Consider the following 10,873-nt stretch of genomic DNA (forward strand, 5'->3'; position numbering starts at 1 on the left):
GCGAGACAAAGTGAACACTGTGAAACGTTAGTGATACTATTTATTTATTTCATTTAGTCAGTCATTTGTATAGTTAGTTAGTCTAGTTTGTGGTTAGTTGATTATTTAATTATCGATGGTCGTACACGGAACTGAAAATATGTAAAATATATTAAGGAACCCATAATAATTGGGCAATCATTTGGTATACTATATTCATTGTGATTGTGAACCATCCAACCTTGTCATAATAGGGTTTATGACGCTCGAGGTGTCGTAACATTAATTTATACAACTGATGTTCAAAACCGTGAATTTCGAAATCTACCTGATATCATTTATATCGTCAGCCAGACACGGAACATAGGCCTACTTGATATAAATTATTCATTTTAACAAGACAGTACACATCGATGCTTGATATTTTCCATTTCGAATACACGAGAGTAGATAATAATATATATAATAATGTACACAACAAAATCATTCTTATTGCCAAAAACTTACTATTTTTCGACAGCAGTAGATCCATTGGCATGGAACGAAACCTTTAAGGTCAACCCGGTGATGTGATAGCTTAAGAACTTTTAACAGGAATTGTGGGATTGATTCCAAGCATACTGCAGTTACTGTCCGTTTTCCTATACACAGTACACAGTGCTCTCACCATTGACGCGCGACCTTTACAAATAGTGTATGTTAGAAGTATAAGCATTTGCCTAGTTAACATCACTGTGTGAAAAATAACCGGCCAATATTTAAAGTATTCTCCAAACTTCTAGCAAATATATTTCTCTAACATGACCTAAAATTACAGCTAGGTTAGATGTTCAGAAATAGTCGCACTTTCGTAAAATATGAGTGAGGGCAAGGCATAGCTAGCTCATATCTAGCCAACTCCCCGTGTTAATTGAATGGAAATTTGACCGAAAATATTAATAACGGACCGCTCAGTTCTGAAGGAAAAAAAAAAAAACGGTACAAGCTACATTTAAAGTATTCTATGAAATTCTAGAAAATATAATTTTGTAACAAGTCCTAAATTTTTAGCTAATTTAGGTGTTTAGAATACGTCGCACTTTTGTGTTTTAGGAAGGATATGTAAACGACAGATAACACCAAAAAATACGAAGAAATTGTTTCCAAACCGTGTTAAGTCAACAATCATTATGTTGCTCATTTTCAAGAATGCTGCTTAACAAAAAGCAGACCATTGTCTCATTTCGTGAACAAAGGTCCACATACCATTGTTTCCTTGCGTTTCCTTTATAATCGGTTACCCAACTGAAGCTATAATACCAGCTCATTGCGATACCGCACATGTAAAACAGACACATGTGCACAACCAGAGAAGATCTGATTTAATCAGTTGAGCTGTTTTCAATGAGTGTTATCTTGGTTTAATAGCTTTTAATGGGGTTTAAGTCCTGCAAAGGTCGTGATGAATTCTACTGTAGACATGACTGCATCATGGGAATTGAATTTGTAGTATAGTGCCTTAGGGTCAAAATCGTTACACGAGTGACAAAACTGCTAAATTTGGTACACATGTTTGTATAACCCTAAAGTTTATGAAAATAAACGGCTCCAACGTCTAGATAATTTTCTATTCCTCTAGCTACAAATGTTTCTATAAGTTACAATGTTTCTGCAATGAAGAATAAGAGTTATTGAGTTAGTTTCTGACACATGAGCCATTCCATGTCAACTCCTGGGATGTGCACCGCAGCACCTCTTCAATTTTTTTTCGTTTTCTGTGTGGTGGTAGATATTGATGAGAAAGTAAAATCCTGAAAATTTGAGCTTCATACTCTATTCCGTTTTCCCGTGGCATCAATTTGAAATTTAGGGGGATCAGTGTAAAAAATGTGTCACAACGCGAAAGACAATGTTTGGAGGTCCATAAATGTATAAATGGAACCCCCTACAACTTTCAAAAGTATGTATCCTGGGGATTTTTTGTGTAGAGTTCAAATCTGGCATCAGAAAAATTGTAACTCCTTTACTTTTACTTTACTTTAAAAGATATAGGGTCCTCAAAATGCAACTTTGTCCATCCAGGACCAACTTCGGGAGAGACCCATAACTTCTTGAGTAGATAAGATACAATGTTTCTGAGGCCGGATTCTGTTTTTCTGGGTAAAAGTCACCCCAGTTAGTACTTTTCAGTATAACATCTTTTTTGCAAAGTTAAAATATGAGTGTCCCAAAACGCTACTAATTCAACGACACGACTCGAGAGAGCAAAAAGTGGGGGTCTGGGCCAAATTTTGACAAGCCATATCTCCAAAACCGCTTGGACAAATGTTTGAGTTGAGCATTCATTTTTTCCATGTGTTCATTATGCTCATAGAGGTATGCTAGAAATGATTTTCAGCAAAATTTGAGGGGATGACCACTGACCAACCAACCCATTTTGTTGATGTGGCTGGAATGACTCATATGTGAGTAGGTAAACCTAACTAATGTTTTTAAAGCGAAGTCATCAAGACCCCAAGCCAATATTTCTCAGAAATGTTGTCCAAGAACATATTTTCAACATACCTGAAGTTGATGGTGGGGCTCTACTTTTGGAGTTCTGACCCCCCGAAGTTGGTCCTGGATGGACAAAGTTGCAGTTTGAGGGCCCTATATCTTTTAAAGTAAAGGAGTTAGAAGTTTTCTGATGCCAGATTTGAACTCTACACAAAAAAGTACCCCAGGATATATACTTCTCAAAGTTGTAGGGGGTTCCCTTTATCATGTTTATACATTTATGGACCTCCAAACATCGTCTTTCGCGTTGCGACAGATTTTTTACACTGATCCCCCTAAATTTCAAAATGATGCCACGGGAAAACGGAATAGAGTATGAAGCTCAAATTTTCAGGATTTTACTTTCTTATCAATATCTACCACCACACAGAAAAAGAAAAAAATTGAAGAGGTGCTGCGGTGCACATCCCTGGAGTTGACATGGAATGGCTCACATATAATGTTCTCTGCAGCCACAGAGTCCATCACATAGATTTGTTTTTCCACATTTGCAGCTCGTACATCTACGGCCAAGTTGACAGCCACACTTGATTAATTCATTGCATACTTTGGCTGCCTCTGGTTGAATGGGCTCCATACTTCATCTTGTAAAGTTCATTCATTCATTCATTCATTTATTTAGTTTAACTACAGCCATTCATTTATTCATTGATTTAGTTTAACTTGAAGTTGTTAGAAGAAATAATACATTTTTAAGCACAGTATTTAACAAGACATACAGCTTTCACAAGACAATGCGGAAGTTATAGGAGTATATCCCAACAGCATGAGTTGTTGGGATATACTCCAAAGATTTGGCCTTCTTTGAAAAGAGCCCAAGTAGGGGCTTCATTAACTGATGTCAAGATGCTGCTTTTGTCATACAGAAGCCATCCAAATTAAGCAGTCTTTTTACCCTTTCCAAAGAATATACGGTGTTATAATGTACAGCCTGTCTCAAAAAAAAAAATTGTGCAAGTGAAAAGCGCCCTCTTTGGCAATTAGAAAATACCGTTGTGACATGATGCTTACATCAACGTCAAGGGCGTAGTCTGAGTTCTCAAATGCCGTTTGTTCTGTTCAATTTGCTTGTTTCAATTTCGAGATATTTTTATTTAACAACGAAAGGGTAAAATCACAATTGTGCCACTTTTACTAGGGAAGAGAGCTGTACATGTAAATCACGTTTTAACCAGTTTTTTACAAACGTAACTGATGGGATTTGTTGGCCCCCTCTCGCGAACGGAATTTCGTTTACAGGACGTCATCAACTTTTTGGTTTGTTCTCAAACGTATCATATTATTTTCTAGATAACACTTTTATTCCAGCCACCATATCGAAAATATGACATACAAAATATGACTAAGGCAACTATCGTAGCCGACTTACGATATCGCAATCAATTATTATTTTTATTATTTGTAAGCGAACCACGCGATTCGTCTCAGGTTGTAATTATTCAACTGTGAAATGCTAACCTGACACAGCAGAATTTAATTATAGTTTTATTTGTACAATTGAATGCGATAATTTCAAGTTCTATTGTTCTTTCACGGGGATTTAACCGTGCCCTGTTTGGAAAAGACCAATTATGTTGTTGTCATTACAGTCAACATGGTCTATTACAGCCAACTCGATAACCCAGCAAACACAATCCAATAAAAGGTGCTTAAATACTTCTCAAAAGTTGTCGTTTAAATAACTTTAATTGTTGAGTCATTAAAACATTAGGTATCCGTTTTCAGACATCTATATCAAAAACATTAGTATATAGAAAGATTTAACTCTTGATCACAATACAAAATATTTACCTCTGAAATTTTCAGCTGTTGATACTACAGCTTTCTTCAGCGGACTGACCCGATCGAGCACACTTGAGCTCACTTGAAGTGTGACGTAATGATCGGGTCATAGACCTTTGGCAGCTTGTAGCGCCCTCCGTCCTTGTTCAGAGATGGTTGGTTGGCCCTGATGTGTATGGCTTCCTTAACTCCCCTCTCGAACCAGCGGGGCTCCCTATCCAAAATTCGGACTTTGTCCAAGTCAACGTGGTGGCCCGGTGACTCAATATGGATGTGGTTGGAAACCTCGGACGAAGTGGTGCTTGGACGTCTGTGTTATAAAAATCTGGTTTTAAGAGAACGTTCCGTCTCACCGATGTATGATTATTGGCAGGTTCCTCTTGTGGTCTGCCCCTGGCATGGAATCATATACACCGGACCAGTGACGTCCTTTTTCTCGGTTTTGTCCTTTGGCGCCACTAAAAATTGGCGCAATGTTCTTGTAGGTTTAAATGTCACTCTTATACCAACTTTCTGCAAGTTTCTGCGAAGTGCTTCCGAAATTCCTTTGATGTAAGGTAACACCACCTGTCCTTTAGATGTAACCGTACTGTCCCTGTTATGGTTGGATTTCGCGCTCTTGGGTTTGTTGATTTTATTGAACGCCCATTCGGGGTAGCCGCACTTAGTGAGAGCTTGCGTTATGTGCTGTTTTTCTTCTACCACAGCTTGGGTTTTAGTGATCACAGACTCCGCACGGTCAAACAAGGTCTGGATTACCCCAAACTTATGTTCCAAAGGGTGGTTAGAGGAGAAATGCAGATATTGATCTGTGTGGATTGGCTTGCGATAAATTTCTAAGCTGCCGTCAGCTTGGATCACAGTGGAAGTGTCCAGGAACGCTAATGATCTATCCTCCTCTCCTTCGGTGGTGAATTTGATGTCTGGGTCTAATGAGTCAAGATGGTCTGTAAATTCCTCAGCGTACTCCTTCTTGAGTTTCATGTGCGTGTCGTCAACGTAGCGATACCACCACACCGGGGGTGGGGTGCTGTTCTAATGGCTATTTGCTCTAAGTGTTGCATGTATAAGTTACACACAATTGGTGAAACCGGCGAGCCCATAGCTGCTCCATGAATTTGCTGATATGTGCCATTATAAACAAAATACGTGCAGCGAAGGCACACTTCAAGAAGCTTGACCACATGGGCCGCATACAACTGAGTTCTTTCTTTCAATGTCAGCACAGTGTAACGGCCGTGCGTATATTCGAGACTGGAGGATTTAGTCTAGACCATGCCCCTACATGTCACATGAAACTCGTGGGGTCAAAGGTCACGCTGGGGTCATAGGGGTCAAAAACGTGATTTTAACTCAAAATGTTTCTTCTCCTACAGATTACGTATGACGGTAACCCCACTTGCATTGCTTCTTCTCCCACAAATTACGTAGGACAGTGACACCACTTGCACACATGCATTGTTATTACCCAGTGTCTATGGGGTCCTCACAGATTTGGGGTCAAAGGTCATTAAGGGGCCACTTCCGGTATAAAACGAAAAACCTTCAAATTTTTTTATTTGCTAAGAAAAACATAGGACAGCAACGGTATGTTCACACATGAATTGTGGTTACCCAATTCATAGAGGGTTTCTTCTTAAAGAATGTGTTCATGATTCTAAATCCTTTATTGACAGCAAAGTCTACAAGTTTGTCTCCTCGGTCATTCCTTACGCCAATGCCAAATACCTGCTCTCCAGCTCTCACCTTGGCATTAAAATCTCCCATTATGATTGTATGGCTTGCTTTATCTTGGTTGAGAAGGCCATCGATTTCTTCATATACTTCATCAATTGCGTCATCTATATGGCTTGTGGTTGGCATATATATCTGGATGATTCTCGGTTTCTGTTGGTTAGATAACTTGACGATCATCTGTTCCACTCTATCAGATGAGCTTAAGACATTAGCTGTGAGATATTTTCTTAAGATGAATCCTACTCCACTAGCGCCACCCCTCTCTTTGCCTCTGTAGCATATTGTATTCCTGCTTTGAAGATCATATAAAGCTTCTCCTTTTGGTCTTACTTCACCGAGTCCAATGATGTCCCATTTTATGTTATCTAATTCATTCTCTAGTTCGCACAATCGATCATCACTCAGAAGGGACCTTCTGTTGTATGTTCCTAAGGTCAATTCCTTTAGGGAGCCTGTCCTAACCCAGAGATTCTTAGCACCCTCTGCTCTCTCTCACCTTTCCTACCGCTCCCGCGGTTGGAGGCTTGAAAGCTGCTGGGGACTGAGGGCCTCGTCCTTAGTTGTTACTTGGAGGTTGTGGCATACTCACCATGCTTGCCACAGATGCATGTTGGTGAGACTTGCATTACTTACTTTCCAGCAATGTCATATATTATGCTGGGCATCAATATAACTTAATACCTTGAATACAGCTCTATCGTGTGGGATCCGTACACCCAGGAACAAATTTCTCAACTTGACAAAATACAACGCAGGGGAGCCAGATTCGTCTTCGACGACTACTCATACACAAGCAGCCCATCAGACATGATATCCAAGCTGAACTGGGAGCCGCTGGCAATGAGAAGGAAAGAGAGAAGACTGCTGGTATTACATCAAGCTTTGCATGGTCACCTGTCCATCCCGGTAAACAAAATCCTGCGCTCGACGACACGTCCGTCCCGCTACACCAACGAGTTTACATTCCACAGAATAAAAGCTAGAAAAGATTGCTTCAAGTACTCTTTCTTCCTGTGGATAGTGGTGGACTGGAACAGCCTTCCATATAACATAATCTCAACAGACAAGAAAGCAACCTTCAAATCCAAACTTCACAAGCACCTAAGAGAGTAATAAATAGCATTGCGCACTCACAACCCTGTCCGGCTTACTTCTACCATTGCCAAGCAACCAAGGAGTGTTGGACAGTACCAAATCAGATTCAGATGACAAGGTTCTGCCAGCCGTTATCCTAAAAACAGGATCCTTCGCCTGCCAGAATGCAGAAAATGCACGTCACCACTTCTGTAGTTCGTATGCCATCTTTGCTACTTCGACCTTGCTGGCCAGTCGAAGGTGCTGGATGGCCGATGGCTCCCCTGTGAGTGCATACGCCCTTTGTAGGTGAATCTTAATTTTAATTTCACCAGGGTGTCCAGCCACCCTCCACACCATTGATTTCCTCCGGGACAACTGGTGAGTGTGACGGTTTAGTTGCCGACGGCTCGACCCTAAACAGGTAGCACTGGTTATAGGTTACCAGTGGCAGATAATGGGATCTCCTGACCAATAATTACCTGACCTGATTTGCACATTATTTCTTATCAAAAAGCTGAAACTATTAATTTTAATGTAACCTTGGTTCATGAGAAAATTAGGAGATGGGAAAATCTTAATGCTGAATGTTGTCATACCATAATGTACTCTTTAGACATTGTTAGACTTGTTTGAGCAGCTGGTGTGTGTACAGTCACGCGTGAATGGAAGATGTTCTAATGTTCATACCCCCGTTCGCTATTTGCGCGTCATTCCAGCTGAATTGAGTAAATTATATTTTAAATGAGATCATTGGTAGGAAAAATTCAAGAAATGAACAGAGATGAGGGGCATAGAACTTAAGTCACGTATTTGACGATCTGATAACTGAGAGAAAATCAAATGGCAACTCACTTGCTAAGCAGCAGTCAGCATCAGCAGTATGAACAGTCCTGATGAATTTGTTCAAGAAGATTTAATCCCTTTTAGAAAAAATCATTTATTGTTTTAACTACTCTTTCTGTCTCTCCCACTTTCAAATGGTAATGTAGTTCAACCAAACATATTGGATATACCATTGTTTCTTTCAAAGCAAGAAATAACTCCAGTCACTTTTTGTTCTTGGTTGTGCAAATTGCCGAATTAAACTGTGAGCAACATAGGTCTTTCTTGGCCGCCCCACATTTCTCTTGCCATTGCTGGGTTTCCACAGCACTAAAATCTGACACTACCTGCCAAGTTCTTAAACAGTGACCAGCAAATTGTCTTCTTTTCCTGATTGAGCAGTGACCAGTAAAGCGTCTTCTTTTCCAGGTTTTTATTGGTTACCTTTGCGAGTTCCACCATACAGCTTTTATGTTCTCCAGCTTATATCAATTAAGAGACATTGCTAATATCCAAAAAATGTTCTTAAAACAGTTATTAATAACGTTGAAATGTCTGGTAAAGAATACGTTTTTAAAACGATATTGTAAAATAATTTGGGCAAACATTTTTGCAATTGGATATACCATTGTTTCTTTCAAAGCAAGAAATAACTCCAGTCACTTTTTGTTCTTGGTTGTGCAAATTGCCGAATTAAACTGTGAGCAACATAGGTCTTTCTTGGCCGCCCCACATTTCTCTTGCCATTGCTGGGTTTCCACAGCACTAAAATCTGACACTACCTGCCAAGTTCTTAAACAGTGACCAGCAAATTGTCTTCTTTTCCTGATTGAGCAGTGACCAGTAAAGTGTCTTCTTTTCCAGGTTTTTATTGGTTACCTTTGGGAGTTCCCCCATACAGCTTTTATGTTCTCCAGCTTATATCAATTAAGAGACATTGCTAATATCCAAAAAATGTTCTTAAGAGAGATTTTCTGAGAAATACTGATGCCATGGGAAAAAGGTGGAAGATGGGGGTCAGCAAATTTCAACCATATTTTGGCAATTTAATAAGTTTGGATAAGTGTTCATAATAATCAGTATAAAAAAATCTGTTATGCCCCCTCCTGGGAAACATGGGGCCCCCTAAAATATGCCCCCTAACACATATTTCCCTGACTTGTAAAATGCCGTTTTATGCCATTTTTGAACAAATTTTTGGCACCTAAGACAAGAATCTATGAAAGTAAATTTTTCTACACACCATCTTTCATCCTTTGTCTTTATCAAAAAAATTAAACAACAAATGTTTATATTGGGATGTTCCATTTATGAACAGGGATGGGGGCCCATATTTCACATTTTACAACTTTTGAAAAAAAGGGAAATATCCCTCTACTTTGTGACGTCATTGTAGGAGTTCCTCAATCTTTCTCAAATTGTTTATTACAGGAGAGAACCTCTGTACATAGGTCATTTATATAATGCAATAAAAATCATGGAGACTTTTTTACTTTTCATAGAACACAAACATGGATTTTCCCAATATGTGACATTGGTATAATGATGCTGTATACAACACTAACATCAAATGTAAGATCTTTTCACTGTAGCAGTCCCTTTTGAGCCAATAGTCAGTTATTGCATTGAGGAGTTAAGAACTACATTTAAGAATGCAAATCAAGTACAGGGGTAGGTGTTTCTGTTTTACAGCATATTGGTAGAATCGCCAGTAGATAATGCTCCTTCAATATGAGCCCCTACCTCGTGTCACAAGCTCGTATTCATACATGTTAGTGGTATTATGATTATTATGAAAATCAAAAGCTACTATTCTGATTCTTAATCATTTCACATGCATCAGTACTTAAGCTATAGGAACTAGGCCTAGTAGGGCCCCATACCCCAACGTACTAAATCCTAATAACCTAGGGGTGGATATTAATACTAGGAGTGGGCTATAAATGGGACTTGTTTTGTTTTGCTTCGGGATAAGGTTTTTTGTATGTTCTATTTGGCCTAGGCCTATCTCAACATGAAATTACAAACTGTTAAACCTGGGTTTCAAAAAAGAATGTGCACGGCAAAAATCCAAAATGGCCGCATTTTTCCCTGAAAATCACATTTTTAGCCATAATTTTGTCATTTTGGGATCTTTTTACTTGGTTCTGGTGTCTAGTCTATGTTTTTTTGGGTCAATCAATCTATTTATGCAGTTAGAAGTAGTCTCAAATCTTCATGTGTTGAGTTACGACCATTTCTGACCCAATGCACCCTTTTTAACCCAATTTTGAACCAGGCCCATAGACCTCATATTTAAATTATAGAAAAAGCTAGACAACAGGTTAAACTTACATAACAATATTGGAAAAAACGAAATAGACACACAACATACGTTACATTAAGTATATAAAAAATGTAGATTTTTGCACTGCAGACTTTTATACAATTTTGATAATTTAATGGATTTTATTGTTTTTAGATGTTAGCAATTTCTTGCATTACAAAAGTTTGTATGACACACAACATACTTTACATTTAGTAAAAAATGTAGATTAGATTTTTGCACTGCAGACTTTTTACACAATTTTTATAGTTTAATGGATTTTACTGTTTTCACATTTTAGCAATTTCTTGCATTACAAAAGTTAGTATTACACTTTATATTACTGATTATACGAGGCTTCTTTAATTGTGAGCTAGGATAATTCAAAGAGAAGGCAGTTTCCATCCATGGCAACGGCCATTTATACTAATTTTAAAGCAAATATCCCCGGTAACATTTGGCAAATTCCCTCATCATGTGAACATGACCTTAAACATTATACCCGTAATAGCCAGTATCAGGGTAATACATTTTCTTTTCCTGATCTTTTGTTACACTGTCAGTAGGGGAGAGCTCCAACCAAGCCATGTGTATTGACTATTGACCTTCTACGGTGACAGTGGTATGTTTGGTATT

The 10,873-nt window shown here is 38.7% G+C and overlaps 3 protein-coding genes across 3 annotated transcripts in view; all 3 read right to left on the reverse strand.

The window, feature by feature from the left end:
• The window catches only part of LOC140155727 (uncharacterized), a 31,128-nt gene extending 30,590 nt beyond the window's left edge, over window positions 1-538 (reverse strand). Inside the window, exon 1 of the mRNA XM_072178663.1 lies at window positions 487-538. The gene's annotated coding sequence lies outside the window, so the exon portion shown is untranslated. The remainder of the gene's footprint in view (window positions 1-486) is intronic.
• A 4,121-nt stretch (window positions 539-4,659) lies between these two features.
• LOC140154671 (uncharacterized) lies at window positions 4,660-5,280 on the reverse strand. Its single transcript, XM_072177237.1, has one exon. The coding sequence runs from the start codon at window positions 5,278-5,280 to the stop codon at window positions 4,660-4,662; it is 621 nt and encodes a 206-aa protein (XP_072033338.1).
• Window positions 5,281-5,338: 58 nt separating this feature from the next.
• LOC140154672 (craniofacial development protein 2-like) lies at window positions 5,339-6,682 on the reverse strand. Its single transcript, XM_072177238.1, has 3 exons — window positions 6,667-6,682; window positions 5,911-6,410; window positions 5,339-5,347 (listed from the first exon to the last, which is right to left on the reverse strand). Exons 1-3 carry the CDS (start codon window positions 6,680-6,682, stop codon window positions 5,339-5,341), a joined length of 525 nt encoding a protein of 174 aa, XP_072033339.1.
• Window positions 6,683-10,873: the final 4,191 nt, after the last annotated feature.

This window comes from Amphiura filiformis, chromosome 6, assembly GCF_039555335.1.
Source record: "Amphiura filiformis chromosome 6, Afil_fr2py, whole genome shotgun sequence".
Lineage (NCBI taxonomy): Eukaryota > Metazoa > Echinodermata > Ophiuroidea > Amphilepidida > Amphiuridae > Amphiura > Amphiura filiformis.

What these genes read in the sequence shown, in the direction of transcription:
- LOC140154671 (XM_072177237.1), bottom strand. Translation starts at nt 5,280, where the DNA reads ATGAAACTCAAGAAGGAGTACGCTGAGGAATTTACAGACCATCTTGAC.